The sequence below is a fragment of the Danio aesculapii genome, chromosome 1 (genome assembly GCF_903798145.1).
Source record: "Danio aesculapii chromosome 1, fDanAes4.1, whole genome shotgun sequence".
In the NCBI taxonomy this organism is placed as follows: domain Eukaryota; kingdom Metazoa; phylum Chordata; class Actinopteri; order Cypriniformes; family Danionidae; genus Danio; species Danio aesculapii.
In genome coordinates, this window is record NC_079435.1 from 36,991,048 (window position 1) to 37,011,337 (window position 20,290).

A 20,290-nucleotide genomic window follows, 5' to 3' on the forward strand; every position below is an offset into this window, starting at 1 on the left:
TTAAATATAATATTAAAATAAAGTTTCCTTTGATAAACTCAGAAATAGGAATGTGTGCAGTTTACATGGACATTTCTTGTAATGCTGACTAAATAGTTTTAGACTACTGTGGACGATACCGTTAAAGTTTTGATAATAATATGGCTTTAATGGTTTGTCATGGGTGTAGTCCATTTGAAGGAAATGAGTGCTGACCCTGTCCGATTCAGTTCTGCAGAACACAGAACATTTGGAGATGTGGATGATTACTCTGTCTGAAGTCATAAACGCATCACTTTCATGATTTTGTTTCAGCCTCTATGGCTTTAACTTCAACTGCGCTGTGACTGGAGATTGTGGTTCCTCCTTCAGCAGACTGCCAAACATGTGCAAGACCCTTTGAATTAAGTTCACCTCGTAGGCTTTCCAAAAGCCTTATGATGTCACTACAGAATAACAGCTCCAAACGTGATGATCATGTCACTGCTATGCTTTTCACCTGAATGTTTCCTATAATTCAACTTGTATGCTCAGCTGCAAGGAAGCCATTTGTCAGGAAGTTCATGAAAATTACCGAGCCCATTATGGAGCTCAGGGATTTGGTGCCGTTGACACTAGTTGATAAAGTGCCTGTTTATGCCAAAGTGTTTGAACTCATGACAGCTAATTAATAATGTGTTAATCACTCTGAGAAGGAAATAATGGAAAAATATGGATGAATGCTCTTTTTGTTTCTATTCTGATAAGGTCCAGAAAGCACCCTTTTCATACTTTTCAGATTCCATTTCTTAAGGGATTCAATTATTAGGATGGTATCATATAATAATAATAATAATAATAATAATATATATTTCAAATCATTAATTATCTTTGTGCATCTATTACTGTGGCCAAAACATGTTTAATCTGTCTTGTTTTTGCCTTCCTTTTCTCATCAAAATGAATGCTACACAGCTAGAATTCTCCATTTCTTTCGGAGACGTGACCTTTTGTGCAGAACAAAGACAAATCGCCGAGTTTATTTGCGTTCTTTTATTCCCACTCTTTTGTTACTCCAGACATCCAAATAGGTTCACATTTGAACATTCACCCTTTACCTTTTAATCTCTCTTTTATTCCTCTGTCCTCTTCTCGTGGCTTTAAGGTCACTGCAGAGTTAAGAACAGCAAAATGAGACACAGATTGATAATTACGAGAGGGAAGCCCCCCTAATGTGATTTATCTCTATGGATTTTCTGTCATACATGAAGAGTCGATCCTCAAATTGGAGAGGAGGGCCCATTAGAAGGCACTTTGGAGCATTTACCGCTAACTTTACAGAGGCAGGCTTCTTCGTTTGCTGCCGCTGCACACCAGACCACTGCTTTTACTGTATTTGTTGTCTGAGGCGGGTGCTGTCTAGGGCTAATTTAATTTAGGGTCATAACACGCAATGGATGAAGCAGAGGGAATTACATTAAAACAAGCTTTAGTGGTTGCTGTAACCTTTCCGCTTGATTGCTGTTTGCTAGACGTTGCATCAGAATCAGATAAGAGGCACAGAGGAAAAAATCAAGCCATGTTGTTTTGTGCTTTGAGCACGGTTTTCGTTTATTCTGGGTTGAATTCAGACCAGCTTTGTAGCTCGTCTCATGATTTATTGATTCTGATTGGGACACTGGTTTTCACAAAGGACTGCTTATTCGTTTACTCCTTTATTTTGGTACCGACAGATGAAACGTAATTTAAGTTCTAGCAAAGAGATATTTGCAGTGTGAGGTGTTTGCTTAAAGAATCACATTCGAGTTCAAAGGCTTTTCTGATAACAAATTCTGACAAAGAAAAATGTCTCCTTGTGCATTATGGGTAGGTTCTACATTTTTTAGTGTAGCCCAAAGGCATTAGCAAATACATGTCCACTGTTATTAATCACTGTGACAATGGGCTGGAAATGACCCAGAGTTCCATTTGTTTCCTGTATGTATGGATTTACTCCACACACGCACACACACACAAGCTCAGGTGTCAACACACACACTAATGATGTATTATGGTTCGTTTTCTACACCTGGTCTGATGGACAGCGTTCTTCTCAGGTGAAAGTAACACAGGAACAGACTTGTGCCTCCAAGTAACTTGTTTGTATGTGGCGCATTATAGTATACATGTTTCGAATGAATGCATATGATATTGTGATGATTAAGTGTTGCTCTGTTCTTCTGTCTGCAGTCTCATTGTGCTCAATATTCAGCTGAGAAACGTGATGAGGAGAAGATGTGCGATCACCTGATCAGGGCTGCCAAATACCGGGATCATGTGACATCCACACAGCTCATCCAGAAGATTGTAAACATCCTCACAGACAAACATGGTGCCTGGGGCAGCTCAGCTTTCAGGTACAACTTCAATTTTGCAGTTTAAATGGACCAAATGTTCTTCTAACTGTTCTTCTACTCTTGAAATTCCAGTAAAGTGTATAATACTAGACTAAGCTAGTCTGACTTCTGGTTTGCAGACAAATGTCTGGTCTGAATTTTCTATTTTTTTTTTTTTATTCATAGCTTGTTATGACCAAGCATGCTGATCACTGACTTATGAAGGGACCAACAATGGCTCTTACCGGATGTTTTAGACAGGGTTATTTGAAATGGTTTTAAGACTAATAGCCTGGTTTTCTAATTATTTAAAAGCATTATTTTGTCACACTGTATAGGGCTTTGACACACCAAGCCATTGATGACAGTTGGCCATTGGTCAACATCGGGCCATTTGTGATTGCCTTTCAGGTTAGTTTATTTGGTGTTAAGGGAGGGAGCACAAAGAAGTCAGTTGTCATCTTGTTGCATTTTTCAAATATTAGCAAGCAATATGGATTTTCAGATAATCAGACATACACTCACCGACCCCATTTTGCCTTCAGAACTGCCTTAATCCATTGTGGCATAGATTCAACAAGGTTCTGTAAATATGACATGATAGCATCATGGAGTTGCTGCAGATTTGTCGGCTGCACATCCATGATGCGAATGTCCCATTCCACCACATCCCAAAGGGGCTCCATTGGATTAAGATCTGGTGATTGTGGAGGCCATTTGGACACAGTGAACTCAATGTCATGTTTAAGAAGCCAATCTGAGATGATTCGCGCTTTATGACATGGCACGTTATCCTGCTGGAAGTCGCCATCAGAAGACTTTGGTCATAAAGGGATGGACATGGTCAGTAACAATGCTTAGGTAGGCTGTGGCGTTAACGTGATGCTCAGTTGGTACTAATGGGCCCAAATGTGACAAGAAAATATCCCCCACGCCATTACACCACCACCATCAGTCTGAACTGTTGATACAAGGCAGAATGGATCCATACTTTCATGTTGTTGATAGAAAATTCATACCCTACCATCCAAATGTCGCAGCAAAAATCGAGACTCATCAGACCAGGCAACGTTTTCCAATGTTCTATTGTCCAATTTTGGTGAGATCTTGCGAACTGTAGTTTCAGTATCCTGTTCTTAGCTAATGTTGACTTTCTATCAGCTGAAACCAGTCTGGCCATTCTCCTCTGACCTCTGGCATAAACAAGGCATTTGCGCCCACAGAACTGCCGCTCACTGGATATTTTCTCTTTTTCAGACCATTCTCTGTAAAGCCTAGAGATGGTTGGGCGAGAAAATCTTAGTAGATTAGCAGTTTCTGAAATACTCAGACCAGCAACCATGCCATGTTCAAAAGTCACTTAAATCACCTTTCTTCCCCATTCTGATGCTCGGTTTGAACTGCAGCAGATGGTCTTTACCATGTCTACATGCCTAAATGCATTAAGTTGCTGCCATGTGATTGGCTGAATAGAAATTTGCGTTAACGAGCAGTTGGACAGGTGTACCTAATAAAATGGTTTTCTATTGTGGTTTTCTATTGTGGAATGACAATACAGACTACTGCCACCTGCAGGTATGCAAATATGCATCCCCTCACACTGTAACAGAACGCACATTGAGGTTTTGGTCAGCTGTTGTCCGTTTGGTGTGTTTAAGTGCAGCGTTTTGGTCCAGATGGGACCAGATGCTGCCACGTGGCAACAACACACGCCGCTAGCTCTCTATCACCTTGGTCTTTACTTTTACTTTCAAACTGAAACCAACTATTTAGAATCAGTGTCTGCAATTTTTGCACTAGGGCCAATATAATTTGTAATTGTCACTAAGCTTTTATTGTAAAATAATTCATAACATTGGCATCTGTGGAGATGCATTAATTACGAAACCTTAAACCTTTCTTTTAATCTTTCTTATACTCAAAATATGACTCTTAGTATTTAAAAAAGGTACAAAATTGTATGAAAAGCTTGAATACCTAATCCTGTTCCAGATCTAAAAACAGCTCTAAAGATCTAAAAATTTATTTTCTTTTTTCCTTGTAGTTGGATAGGTGGAAATCAGTGTTACAGGGTTAGCTCACCCCAAAATAAAAAAATATATATAGTTAATTAATCTTATGTTATTGCATACCCATAACAAATTTAGTAAATCAGCAAATCGCTTTTCTGTTCTACTCCACCTAAAATTATGATGCTTCCAAATATTAGTAAGGCAATAAAAAAAATGCATCCATTTTAAGTGTTTAATCCAATTATTCTGAAAAGATATGATAGCTTTATATAATGAAGACGCTTTATATTTAAGTCAAACACACATTTTGTTCTCAAACTTTGATTTGTTAAAAATTAATCACAGAAACTCAAGCATGCTTGCTGGATATGTGACAGCCAATCTGCTTCATTCTTACTGAACTGAAACAAATCTCTCAGTTTTGATTATAACATGTTAATTTGTGACACAAGGGTCAGTTAACGGTGGAAGACCTTTCATTTTGGGGTAAACAATCCCACCAACAGCTACTATCCTGGAGTGTTAACCAAATAAATTCTTCTACTTGATTACTCATAAAATGATCAACTATTGATTAGATGTTTGCTGAAATTATATTATTATGGTTCTACTTTAAATTCATGTTTATTATTATTATTATCCATATATCAGCATCTTTTCAAGCACAGTTCAGCTCGGTTCACCCCTGTCTTACAGTACCCTGGCGTCCTACTGTACCCCCATACCAAATCATCTGTAATCATTAGACCTCATATTATTTACCTCTCTTGCGATAGGCTAAACCTACATTTCCGCCCATTATGGGCTCTAATGGAGGCCTAAAGTCATGATTCTGAGCCTGGGTTACGTCTTATTGCTTTGGTTTCTGCTTATGATGCATTGCTGTTGGAATGGGATGAAAGCCAGTCAATGTTACCTGGCCATTACTGAAGGAAACATAAGGAGCTCTATTTATTTCTGTAAACACACTGAATATCCCTTAATGATGCCGTCATGCATTGCTTTTCTCTAGAAACTCATTGCCTCTGTAGTTCAGTTTCTTTTCTTTCTTTTTTTTCTTTCTTTTGCTGTGTTCCAAACAAAATGTGTTCTCTAGAGATTTGGAGACCTGTCTGCCTTTTTTTGTATCAGGATTTTGTTCTCTCTCTCTCTCTCTCTCTCTCTCTCTCTCTCTCTCTCTCTCTCTCTCTCTCTCTCTCTCTCTCTCTCTCTCTCTCTCTCTCTCTCTCTCACTCTCTCTCTCTCTCTCTCTCTCTCTCTCTCTCTCTCTCACTCTCTCTCTCTCCTCTCTCACTCTCCCTCTCTCCTCTTAGTATTCTGCAGTCATATAATGGCAGAGCACTCTGTTCTCTCTTTTGGCTCTCTCCCCATTACTGGCCTTTATGTAGCAGTGCTATTGATGACTTTTGTAATAGCATGCGATGGGCACGTGGTGACGCTGGCACAGTCTCGGAGTGTGTTTAATAAATCACAATCAGACCCTGCTGTTACATCAATACTTCTGCTCAATTACCCAGAAGGTCATGGGCAAAAATGCTGGAGAGCTGAGGGTCGGTAACTACAGAGGAGAGAACAACATCTGGAAATAAAAGAAGGGACAATCACAGAAACACACACACACTTTGCAACATGCAACTAGCAGCTGCTTGTATATATTTGATCATCTTGTGGTTTGTAAAGGTGGAATGGAAGGAATCACTTTAACACAAAAGGGGTTAAAAATAGTGACTGGCACTAGTATTTTTACCATTTTTTATTATTATCATATACAATTCAATCATATTCAATTCACATGAGTGACGTGTTGTTTAGACATCGTGTCAAGAAAAAAAGCATCCAAAAGCAGTGGACCAGAAGTCGCAGGTGGGGCAAGTGTTGCGAGCGTCAGTTTACAGTAGCCAAGGTGGCATTACAGCTATTTTATTTGAGAACATTGAGAATATTTTATTTGAAGGAAACATTTTAAAACCATTCCTGATTGTTGCTTCTTGTGTTTTTAGACTCAAAGGCACATTCTGCATGAATAGCCCCTAAGTTGTTGCACTGCTGTAATCTTTCTGCTCAATGACTGACTGTATTCATTGTTGTTGTAAATGAACCGAATTGTAAAACTTGTATCGTGAAGGTATATATTTGTTTATGTGAGCAATATCACACGAGTAGCAGTACGATATGGCTGTATATGATAGATGATTGCTTTGCTACAAGTGGGATTTTGCGTTTATACAACAGTTCAACGGCATAATTGTGTACATAAAAGAAAATCAAACATGAGTCTAAAAACCCTTTTGTATGAGGAACTACTTTCTTCCACCATTCATTCACAACTGCTGCTGACATCACAACAGCACAACTTGAGAGCTAGTATTTGAATGATTCTCTTGCGTAATGTCTAAAGTGATGACAAAACAGGTGATTTTGCTGACATTTTTAAGATCATAAGGTCGTAAGTCTACAGAGATTTTACAGAACTTTTTCTGTTGCAATTGGGAGATCACAATATTTAATCCCGAAAAAGCCATAGCAGTGCAGACGCTACCAGATTACTGTTGTGTTTGCAATAAGAAAAATGCTAAACACCTGTCAGCATTTCTTCTTTTTTTCTTTTTACTGATCTAGTCTGCAGTAACGAAAACAGGACACTCGTTAAAAACAAACAGATGGCCAACCAAAAAGTAACTCTAGGTTATACAAAGAGTGGCCAATACAAAATACATTCCTGATATGAGTCCCATCTCACACTCCATACACTACAATTATATGGTATAAATACAGCACTACAACATACAAAAGAGAGAGAGATCAACCTAGAGTGTCACTTACCTGTTAAATAATGATTTGATCAGTTGTAGTTAGAAATTACAGTTTTTCTCTTTTAAGGGCTTATATAAACAACTTCAACCATATTTGCTCTGCTCAATGACAGGCTAATGGCTGACGATGTGCTGTCTCTCAGAAATGATAAATATTGTAAAATAGGCACTATCCTTATAAATAAACTGCATAGATGCAATCTAAACAACTACATTCTTGACTAAAAAAAACCCTCAAAAATACATTATTTTGTCCAACAGCAGCAATACTTGTCAAACTGTAGAGTGTCCTCTGCTTGTCGCTGTATGTGGGCAGAGTAATACACAAGGGTGAAGGGTGAAGAGGCTGGACGAGTGCTGTTATTTACACAATATTGCATGGCTATCAGCCAATCAGATTCAAGAACTAGTTAAAACTGTTGTATAAATATACACACCTCTTATAATTACACCCTTATAATTCTAATGTTTCTTAAATAAGGTAGCAGCATTTAAGTTTATTATGAAAGGTGCCAGCATTTAGGAACAAATTAAGTTTTTTTTTTATTGCAAAAAATATTGATTATTTGGGCTGAACAATCCAATCCAATTCAACTGATTTTATTATTGTTTTTGAATGTTAGAAGAAAATTATGATCACAGGATTGCATGAAAGAAATAGATCACATATTTAATTTGTTCTACAGCAAAGAATTGAATATCAGTTTAACCTAATGTTAAACTCATTCATTCATTTTCTTTTTCTTCTTAAAAGTCTCTTTATAAATCAGGGGTCACCACAGTGGAACGAACCACTAACCTATCCAGCACACGATTTCACACAGCTTATGACCTTCCTGCCACAACCGATCACTGGGAAACACCCACACACACTCCTTCACACACATACACTACAGACAGTTTTGCTAAACCAATTCACCTATAGCATCTTTTGGACTTGTGGGGGAAACCGGAGCACCCGGAGGAAACCCACGCGAACACAGAGAGAACATGCAAACTCCACACAGAAATGCCAACTGGCCCAGTTGAGGCTCGAACCAGCAACCTTCTTGCTGTGAGGCGACAGCGCTACCCACTGCGCCACGAGCCACCCAAAATTATGTGATATGATGCAATTGTTTGATCAGTATGTCAAGAACATCAAGATTTTGGAAAGAAATCAAACCGACCACATTCAAACAGCAGTTGTCAAATAATTCTTACAGTAAAACTATGGGATTTGCTTCTCTAATACACCATGTTGAAATGTACCATAATCACATTCAGATACTATCATTTGTCGCTATTGTTTTGATGTAAAACCATTAGAAATGACACCCTTCCACAATTTTAGATAACAAAAGAAAACAGCACCAATGAAGACAACACACACAGAGCTAAATCTTGTTTTTCACCTTCATGAAAATGAAATCAGATCCCTCAAAGGGCGCTCGGCTGCCATGATTACACTCTTTTGTTGGGAGCATTAAATTTGCAAGCCCGCTAGCTCCCCCCCTATAAAGACGTATTCCCCAAAGTTTCCATTCAATAAAAGGCTGAAAATGAAAATATTATTTTCCTCCCTGGCTGATGGTAGTTGTTGTTTGCTCATGGCAGGCATCTAATATCATCTGACACCTACTGACCTGCCTGAATGCAATTTGTGTCTTAATATCCAGCTTACAGCAGCCCCGTCCTCAGGAGAGTTGAGGTGTTAGGTGATTTTCTCTCTCTCCCGCTTTCATTCCTCACGTGCTCCCTCCCTCTCCTGCTCATGGATGCATTGTCAGAGAGGTCCATGGGGCTTTGCACTCCAGCAAACAAAGGAAAAGACACACACACATGCACATTCCACTTGCTGATCTGGGATGGTCCCATTCCATGCTATCCATGGCCCTTGTTTTGATTGGATCTCAGATTGACAGACAGCAGCATCCACCTGTCCATCTATTATCACCCTATCGCTTGGTGACGCAGGTGAACATGTGGCGCTAGTGACTGCCAAAACCAGACAAAATGAACACAGTAGCCACAAATGAGGCTGCTGACAGCAAGCCTTTTTTTCTTTCTTTTGGGCTGCCTGCCGTTCCTCTCTCTATCCCTCTTTTTTTTTGCCAGTTTTGTCACCGTGGTCATGTTTATTTGGGTCAAAAGACGGATTATCTCTCATGTAGATGACACGCCAGTAAAGTGGCTGGCCAAAAGAGAGATGATAGAGAGGAGGAGGAGGAGGAGTGGGAGTCTCGCAGGACAGATGAGTCTTCCTCTCATATTCTCCTTCATTGCATTCTGATGGTAGGACTAATGTAGCATGGAAATTCACTCTGCTGCTGCGCTCAGAGCAGTTCCACGCCCTCAGACGCTGTCAGGGTAGAAGATGAGGAAGATGGAAGCAAATTAAAGAAAGAATAGATAGCTTGAAAAGAGAAATTGTGTTCATCACAAGCTTGTAGATATGAAGTGCAAACTGTGGTTTAATAGTTGACACTTTCTCAAGTAAGTTCACTAAGCAAGTTCAATTTTGGTGTCTGGGGTTTTTGTATAATGTATGATTTACAATGTATAATAACCCACTAATTTAATTTTGATTTTCATATAATAATTGACAATAAAAACACTATTATGGTTTCATAGTATATCGCTGATAGTCTCTGATTAAAAATGATGCTCTCACACTTTAGCGTGTCATGATTTGTCACGAAATACAAACGGATTAAACGGCATTTGATGAGCCAATAGTGTTTGACATAAGCTGACATAGGCTGCAACATTATTTGAATTTGGGACACAACATCCTAGCTGTGCAGTGAATGGAGATGGTGATCACATCAAGTCTTTCTGGAAATAACTTGTGCTTCGTTGGAAGACTTGTAATATTTTTATCTTTTGAATAAACTCCAACTGTAGTTGTATCTGTCTGCTACTGTATCCAGGGTTTTATATTGACAAACGGTTAGGTTATGTGCTCATAAATGTGTTTAGTAAGTGTAATGAGAGTAAAATAGTTTTGTCTGTTTACTTTAGAAAATCTCACACACCATTAACTGCAAAAATATTTCCCAATATGTAATTTAAGCATAACAATAAAATTGCTGATGCCTTCCACGTCAGCATATCGGCACCACAGTTTTCTCATTTAAATCAACCAAGGACCCTGCGTGTCTTAAAATGACAAAGGACTGTGAGAGGGGGACCTGAACGAGTGTCAACATGTAATGAGCCGGGAGTGAGAATGTGTTACACACATCTCTTATAAGTCCAATTCAGTAAAAAGCAACAAACAGTCAAAAAACATACAATCATATACTTGTATTCAGAAAATAAGTAAAACAAATCATTTTCTTCCAGTGTTTTCAATAAAAGATCGCCTTGTAAGGATATTTATTGTCTTGCAAAAATATTAATTTAATAGTAATACCTCCTGGAGTTGTTTCTTTTTACTTTTACTATACTAGCAAATAAATCTGATGTATAAGTGAAGTGTTCTGTTAATGCTTATGTGCTGTAAGGGATGTATTAATCCACTCTGGGGTGATTTTGAGGATTAATTTGTTCACAACTTTCATTGTGTTACAGGAAATGAAATAATATTTGGTGACAAATTTGATTTTTACACATATTTTGGGAAAATGCTTTGGAATATTTCAAAAACTCAACACTGGGCAAATTTACTACCCTTTCATTATGTTTGTGGTTGTCTTTGCCGCATTGACTACCATTAATCTTTTTTTTTTTTTTACTGCAAAGCCGTGGCACCATATAATCATACATTCTTGATTGTTGCTGCTTTTCCCTGTTGGGAAGAGGTCAAATTTGTGATTTTTTTTTTTTTTCATTTGATCATAAGTTACAGTGCAAAAAAAAGCGTAGTTTCTGGCTTTAATATGGAGTATAGTGTGTGAATGTGAGAGACACCTTTGCGCACTTATCTTGATATGTTTGAGAAAATAAAAAAACAAGCACCTCAGCTCTCAGAACATTGTAAACATAGTAAGTGTATTTATGCACACACACTATAATCTGCTGTTTAACTCCATATAAAAGCCAGAAACTTTTTTGCACAGGCCTTTCTAACAGGTTAATGGTGCCAACTGATGATCAACAGTAAAAATTGCAAATTTGACCTCTTCCCAACAGGGAAAACCACCAACAATCAAGAATGCATGATTATTTGGTGTCATGGCTTTGCAATCAAAAAATGTGGTCATAATGCAAGTCAATGGGGCAAAACAGCCATGAAGATATTGAAAGGGTAGTAAATTAGAAAAGTACACAAGGTTTAAAAGAGCCATTTGAACATCATCTCTGCACAAATCAAATCTGCAGTCCAGTATGTTTGTATGTGCCTGCTAATCATAGTAGTGCTTCACATTTTTAATACTATGACCAAAGTATTTTACTTCACATTATTTAATAATTGATCTCCCTTCTAAATTAAATAAATCATTATTATTAAGATATGTCTTAGTTTTAACCATGACTATGCTCTTTTTAGAATTCTGCACAAAGTTAATTGAGCAAACCTAAATGATTTTTAAACCCACACTATACTAGTTGTGATAATTAAAACTTTCACCATCCTTCTGATTTTATACTCCACCTTGCTGAAGCTCACTGCTCAAATGCAATTGTCCATATAATAGTGAGGTCTGATATACATAACAGTAGTGTAAAACACAGATATGGGGGAGCCCTCCTGTCTTTTGTTTTTTCATATGCAGTTTAGTATGATAATTCAATCGAAACCCTCAGACGCACATTGTTTTATGAAAAATACAGTGTTTTATCAGAAACGGGCCAGATGTTTTTAGCAATTCCTGCTCATTGTCCTCTTTGTTTTGCTCCCACTCGGTTCTTTATCTTTTTTCTCACTTTTCTTTCTCATCTTTCCTAGCATCACAGCGTCTCTCTCGCTCTCATTCTTTTTCTAATGCGAGTCATTTCCAGCAGCAGCTCCAGTGATCTCTAATGGAGCTCCTCGGGGCTGGAGGCACCCCTGCCTGGGGACATCCATCTTTCCTGTGTCAGAAGCCCACGCCGGCAGAAACCTTTGTGATGTGCACTCCAATTTTTCTTCAGTAAATCAAATCTTCCCTTCTTTCAGAGAGATGAATGCGGCAGGGTTGTGGTGTTATAGAGAAAATCAATGCAGGCAAAATTGAAACAGTATGCCCACGTATTGATCGGCCTTGTGAAATCGAAACTAACAGCTTTGTAACTGTTCCGGAGGACAGTTAGCTGACCTGTAATGGACAAACTATCAATATTAGCATTACTATTTTATCCTGTGCTTTGTCATTTCATGCCCAGCCCATCAGGAGCAAAGGAACGCCGGCTACTGTAACATGTGCAGGAAAGCCTATTTCTCAGGTCACAGTCTAGGGAAAATGCCTAGCGTGTGGCAAACAATATATTTTGTAAATGCAGTATTTTCAACACAAGATTTTAACACCCAAGATATATTTTTACTTAAAAAACAAAAACACAAAATAAACATTCTTTTAAATCCTTTAGCTCCATGATGCTTTGCGTGATTAAACAGTAGTGATTTATTATTATTATTATTATTATTATTATTAACTGCATATAATGAGGTGTCATTACTCATCTCAGAGTTGATCAACTGAATATTAAAAGAGAAGATATTTGAATTAACACATTTTTTGTCAGATCACGAATAACCCTAAAAACTCAAAATAGCTTATCTAAAAGGATCTAGAATTCAAAAGTAGGATATATATTGTTTTATATTTCTTGGAAACAGTTCAATTCTAAATCGAGTGTATGCTCATACTCATAGTTAGGTTTTGTTGGTTCGTTTAGTCAAACTAAAATAATAATATTGTGCATTTTCAACCCTGAACCTAAACAACCAGTAACTAAATTATAAAGTATGAGTCACAACCTGATTGGTCATCTTTTATGACGTGCAGTATAGTTTGCAACAGAACTTGACCAAATGTCTAAAACTATGCTTTATGCTGGACTAAACCTGCTCAATTCTCAAAGAATTCAGCAACTAGAATCCCTCCATTTATGCAAATTTGCATGGTAGAATTCACACATTTTCAGATAGACACACTGGAGTGGGATCAAACTAATCTTTTATTTGTTTGCTGGAATTTAGAAAGCGTTTTGAAACAAATCTTTGCGCTTAACAAACTAAATTAAATATGTAGGCTAATGGATGTCTTTAGTGGAGTGTGTACAACACTGTTTCCTTATCCATGAAAGTAAAGGAGTAAAGAGTAAAAGTAAAGCGAAAGAGAGAGTAAAGAGGCCGAATGGAGGAGACTCGTTCTTTATCCTTATGCAGATGGTCTGTTTAACTGTTTTCTTGCTAGTGAAGCGTTCAGTTTTTTCCTCTTACAAAGTCTGCCATGTAAATAGCAAATGCACCATGGCGGGACGCAACTGACTCTTAAAGGGAATGGGAGATGAGACTCTAGTTTAATGCACGTTATGCTCAAAACACACCCATAACTCATTAAGAGAATAAGCATAACCCAGTTACACCATGCGTCGGGCGCAGAGCGTATTTTTCCATCCTTAAAATAGCAAAAGTGGATTCAGACATGCCCTTAATGCTTTTGTGCCATGCGATTTAGTTTTTGCGTCTAGATCATTAAAATAGAGCCCAGTGTGTTTTATGTTCAACACAGCTCAATAATCTTACTAAGAAAATAATTACATTTATTGACAGTGATAAAATTAAGGAAAATGTTCAAATGATATTTCTACGTATGTTTCTTTCCCTAAGAACACCCAAAACAACCATGTTATCATGGGATTGCTGGATTCTATCACACAGAACAATAGAGAGACAAAGATTCTGCCCCCTCAGTCATATACAAATGCCTCTCTCACTCACACACGCACACACACCTCTTAGAATCTCATTTGGTGCTGTTTGAGATGCTTCATTAATGTCATCACATTTGGTGTAGGTAATGCAAGTCATACATCATCCCTACTGGTTAATGATGCTCAGGCTGTTATGAGAGCACCCCGCTGTCCCGCTCGCCAAAACTACACAAGCACTCAGTCACCTCTATCCCACCACACGCCGTCACGCGTGTAGCCTGCCGTGCTCTGGCTTTTATCCACTAGTCTCACTTTAAACAAGATACTTGCTGTTTACTGGATACAGGATGAATTCTCTCAAATCAAGGATTCTTTGATGAAAAGAATGTTCAAAATAACAGCATTTATTTGCTTTCTCTCTCTCTCTCTCTCTCTCTCTCTCTCTCTGTCCATATATACAGTACATTTCTATTGGCACTTTTGTACAGCATTGTATCAGATTCCACGATAAAAGCTTCAGCAATTAAACATTTGAGGAGCCTAATTAGGACAGATGCTTTCAGATGAAGGCTGAATCACAATACATTTAAAGTCTTATATGATTTACTTGGGATCAGTATGTTTTTTTATTAATATTATTTAAAAAAAATTAACTTATTTTTTGCATGAGTTAAATGATAATGTTGCCGAACTATTATAGTATTAAAGAAAAATTCTGTTTTAAGCTAATTTTAAAATACCTGAAAAAAAATGTTTTTAAGAGCCATATCTGCATAGTATAATGATTCTAATTATGAGGAGTAATGGCTCTTATTATTAAAATAAATATTCAAATAAAGTTTATTTTCAATATTAACAGCCAGTACTCGTCATAAGCAGAGTAATCAGAGCCTAGGATCCAGGAGGAACAATGCTCACCAGGGTGCTTGAGGGTACATTGGAGTATGCCCAACCAGTGCATATGTGTTTTGTGGACTTGGAGAAGGCATTCAACCGTGTCCCTCGTGGCATTCTGTGGAGGGTGCTCTGGGAGTATGGGGTCAGAGGCGCTCTGTTAAGGGCTGTCTCGTTCCTGCATGAACAGAGTAGGAGTTTGGTTCGCATCGCCAGCAATAAGTCAGATTTGGTACCAGTGCGTGTTGGACTGTGGCAGGGCTGCCCTTTGTCACCAATTCTGTTCATAATTTTTATGGACATAATTTCTATGCGTAGCCTTGGGCCGGAGGGGGTCCAGTTCGGGGACCACAGGATTTCATCTCTCTTATTGGCAGACGATGTTGTTCTGTTGGCTTCATCGAATATGGACCTTCATCATGCACTGGGGTGATTTGCTGCCAAGTGTGACGTGGCTGGGATGAGAATCAGCACCTCCAAGTTCGAGGCCATGGTGCTCCACCGGAATATTGTGCTTTGCCATCTCCATGTTGTAAGAAAGTCCTTACCCCAGGTGGAGGAGTTCAAGTATCTTGAGGTTTTGTTCATGAGTGAGGGAAGGATGGAACGTGAGATTGACAGGCGGATCAGTGCAGCGGCAGCAGTAATGCGGTCAATGTAACGGTCTGCGGTGGTAAAGAAGGAGCTGAGCCGAAATGAAAAGCTCTCATTTTACCGGTCAATTTACATTCCTTCTCTTACATATGGTCATGAGCTTTGGGTCATGACCGAAAGGACAAGATATCAGATACAAACGGCTGAAATGAGCTTCCTTCACAGGGTCGCAGGGCGCACCCTTATAGATGGGTGAGGAGCTATGTTACCCGGAAGGAGCTTAGAGTAGAGCCGCTGCTCCTCCACACCAAGAGAAGTCAGCTGAGGTGGCTCGGGCATCTGTTTCAAATGCCACCTGGATGCCTACCTCGGGAGGCCTCGGGGAACAACCAGAACATGTTGAAGGGAATATGTCTCTCAGCTGGCCTGGGATCACCTCGGTATCCCTATCTTTTTTGTCTGGTGAGAGGGAAGTCTGGGGCTGTCTCCTAAGACTGCTGTCCCCGCGACCCAGTCCCAGAAAAGCGGATGAAAATGAATGAATGAAGTATTTAATTCTGCAACATTATTTTACAATTTTTTAATCAAAATAAATGCAGCTGTGAGTCTCAATACCAGCAGGAGTTATAGGTTAGGGTAGTGAATGAAGAGTGTTCTCTTCCAGTACTTTTCGCATAATTTCAGTACTGAATTTGAGTTTCTGAATTTGATTTTCCATGTATAGCCATCAAATTGGTTTATTTTAAAAATCCTACTGACTCCAAATTTGTAGATAATAGCAGTGATTTAATTGCCACATCCTATTGTCTTGACTTATTGAAATTTTCTCTTTCACTTTAAATGTAATGATTCTAACAATTAAATTCAATTCACCTTTATTTGTATAGCGCTTTTAAAATGTAAAAAACAGGAAAATAAAAATATTTAATAAACTAAGTTAATAAAACAGTAAGATAAATTAAGCCTTTTAAAAGTACAAATATTTCATCTTGCCATTAAATGGGGTTATATATAGTAATCATGCAATAACCAGACATGTGTTTAAAATAGTTTCAGATGAAGTGCAGAATGTCCCGATGCAGGACATTGCAGTCACGCTACTAGTGCACAATGAGTACATCCCATGTGATATATATTCCTTATTATGGCATACGTCTCTAATGCATGACACACTGTTTGTTCCCACCCGCTAAGAGTATAAACATTTGAAACTGCTTTACATCTGCATTTCTGCTGGTTTATTAGGACCTCTAGATGTCATTTTACCAGTGAATTCCTAATGCAGCTGTAGTAAAGAAGCAATGTAGTTTACAGTGCTTATCCTCTCATCATGCTCAGTAAAGTTGTATTACTTCCTTTGTTTATTCCTTAATTTTACCAGAGCCATACAAAGAAGGGAATGGATGTTAAATTCCCTGGTTCTTTGTAGTTTTACACTGTGTGTACATCTGAAGCAGAGTGATCTTGAGGGCTTTTAGTTTCATTTTCAGCTGCGAGGGTCCATCACTTTCTCTTCAGATGCCTTTTGTACTTCAGCTGCATTTACAGACAAGAAGCAGAAGCATATGGATGTAGTATCTTTGTCTTTTACATTCTTTGGTGAAGCACAAAATGTGGTTTGTTTTTGTTTGCTTTTTGTTTATTCATGTGTACATTGTAAGGAAAATAAAAGAGCACTGAGGCTGTCAAGCTATATATATATATGTACTGTATTCATATGGTGTAGGGCCTTCTTTGGTGGCCAAAACAGCATCAGTTTGTCTTGGGAATGACAGATAAATGTCCTGCACAGAGGCCAAAGGGATCCTTTCAAAATATTGGCTAGATCACTATGTGATGCTGGTGTAGGAAAATGTTTTGCGACTCGCTCCACCAAATCACCCAGAAGTGACTCAATAATATTTAGGTCGGGTGACTTTGCAGGCTACGGGAGATGCTCAACTTCACTTTCATGTTCATCAAACTATTCTGTCATAAGTCTTGCTGTGTGTATTGCTGCATTATCATCCTGATAAATAGCACCGCCTTCAGGATACAATGTCTAAACCATTGGGTGCACATGGTCCTCCAGAATGGTTGGTAGTTCTTGGCAGTGACAACATTATGGGACAGCATTATGGGTGACAATCTCTGGGCCCATCTAGCACAACTATTGGGCCTAGGGAATAGCATAATTGCAGCCCAAATTGCAGCCCAAACCATCACTGATTCACCCTTATGCTTCACTCTGAGTGTGCAACAGTCTGAGTGGCACGCTTCTTTGGGGCCTCTCCACACCATAACTCTCCCAGATGTGTTAAAGACAGTGAAAGACTCATCAAACAACAATACAGGTTTTACATTGTCCACAGCCCAAGATTTTTGCTGCTGGCACCATTCACCATTTTTGGTGGAAACAGGAGAGTTGCACATTCAATTCTGTAGAAAGTTGCGCAGCTATGATTCCCATACATCCCTTTCAGACAGCTTCCTCTTACATCCATAGTTACTCCTGTTGGACGTAGTTCATTCCTCTTGGTGGTATACTGACATTACCCTAAATACCATAGCTCTTTATAATCACAGACGCACCAACAATTTATCCTCTTTTGAACTCTGACATATCACCCATAATGTTGTGTGCATTGCAATATTTTAAGCAAATCTGTGCTATCACTCTGCTAATTCATCCTTCACACTCTGCTCTTACTGGTGGAATATGCAATCAGTGAAGACTGACCACCATAAAACCTCCAACACTGAATTGTCCAACCCCTGTATATAATCACCTGATTGGCTAAAAAGACTGGACATCAATATAAATAAAAATTGCAAAAGCATTTAAAATGACCAATTAATTAAACTATTGGCCTGGACAAAATTGAAGGGTACCAATAGAGCTTTGGACTTTGCAGATGTTTGTTTCATGTTTCACATGATACATTTCTCAAAACTCAATGATTTCACACTGCATCATATTGTTTTATGAAATGTCTTTGTCATCCACATGGAAACGTGAAACTGGGTTAAAATAGTGCAATACGTATGCCACTCTTATATGTGGAACTACCTGACAGTAGTGGTATTCAAGCTAGGTGAACTATTCATTTGAGTAATGAAAATGAGTCAGCGGAAATTCAGAGTACCAAGATAAAAAAATGTCAAAATCTTTTGCACATTAAATCATCTACAGCCGCTCATCATGACAAACTATAAATGATTTTATCAACTTGGCCTGCATGGTCCTGGCAGTGATAAGGTAAAATACTTAACAGATTACAGTATGTCATAACATATACATGTCCTCCTTTTATTTACATTTCTTCATAAGCTGTTTAACAAGTACCATTAATGGCTCGGTTTGGCTATAAACACTTGAGAAACCATGTACAAACATCCCACACGACTGTGGGCCAGATAGAGAGAGCGCAGCTGTTTCACTCTCATTTCTCCCTTCTTATCCTCCCTTCTTCATCTATGATGGAAAGGAATTAGTCTTTTTTTCCAAGGAATCCCTTGCAAACAAAACCAGCATGATACACCTAGACGTGCAAGCTCTTGCTTGAGACATTAGTGGTAAACATGGACTAGCATTGTAGAGTATCTATCATCTGCGGAGGACTTTCATCACATGCATGTTTTTTCACATAGAGTTTTCCAACTCCATGTATCGGCCCCATTTTGACAGTTTGCTATGTATTCCCTGTCTGTCTGTAAATCTCCAGAGAGCATGTAAAGGTTTGACAGCTGAACATTCCTCGGGATATATCACATAAATGATGCGAAAATGGCTTCTTGCAGCTCTCCTCCTTTGCGTTATGGAAATGGATTAAAATATGTCCTAATGAAAACATTTAGCTCTGACTGTATATACACAACAGTGGCCCAGACTGTAAGAAATAGTAACAAAGTGTCAAAGAAGGACATATTAACGGCTCCCGTAGCGCTGATGTTGTCCATATGTTAGCATGACAGACTCCACATACTCCAGAACTCCCAGAGTTCAGCAGTCACATCAAGTGTTTCACCGCAAATGTAGTAGTAGTGCTGAAAAGACTTTTTACCACTAATGAGTTTGATTCCTAGACCAGATATTTTCATGGTTGTCCAGGCTATTTTATGCCTCATACCCATCTAGCTATTCAAAATTTGCTCTTCGTTTAAGATGTAGGTGACTTTGTTCTTCAGTAGAACATTACCTTTTTAGCTGAAATTAATTAAATAAATAGGCACATTTAAGCAGCAATTAGTCTGTGCAACAAGCAGACTATTATTTTGGTAGGTGATGTGACAAAAATATCATACCACGTAGTTTTAATTTTTTTTTCAGGAAAATCACTATTCATGATGTTGGTTTTATTGTTCTGCAAGTTGTCTGAGCAGCCAAAATAATTTTCATATTTTAAAAACAAAGCCTTACAAGGCAATAAATTACGATGTAAAAAGGTGGTTATTTTACTGACAAAGATTAAAACAAAAGAACTAATAATCACATTATAAGTACACATAGTATACAAATAAAAAAACAAAAAGTGGTTTATTTTTCAGGAAAGGCAGGCAGACTTAAGAAGTTAAATATACTGATTAAAAACTATAAATATAATTGTTTTGCTGTTTTACTAATATTAAGGGGATCCTTTACTCACTTATGAATTGTCAGTAGTCACCACAATTACCCAGCGATCACCCAAAATCTTCAAATATGTGCTTTTGTGTTCAGCACAGCAAATAAAGTAATACAGATTTGGGACATCATCAGAATGAGTAAATATTGACAGAATTTCATTTTTGGGACAATTATCCCTAAATGCCAGTGTATAATCTATTAGTTTGTTGTAATTTCAAGAACTGCATACATCAAGCATCTTGTTTTTTTCTTAAC

The 20,290-nt window shown here is 38.2% G+C and overlaps 1 protein-coding gene across 6 annotated transcripts in view; it reads left to right on the forward strand.

The window, feature by feature from the left end:
- Positions 1–20,290, forward strand: part of lrba (LPS responsive beige-like anchor protein) — a 399,767-nt gene that overhangs the window by 196,977 nt on the left and 182,500 nt on the right. For all 6 annotated transcript variants that reach the window (XM_056459670.1, XM_056459679.1, XM_056459695.1 and 3 more), the window contains exon 36: positions 2,188–2,354. In XM_056459670.1, coding sequence (XP_056315645.1) covers positions 2,188–2,354 — 167 coding nt within the window. The remainder of the gene's footprint in view (positions 1–2,187; positions 2,355–20,290) is intronic.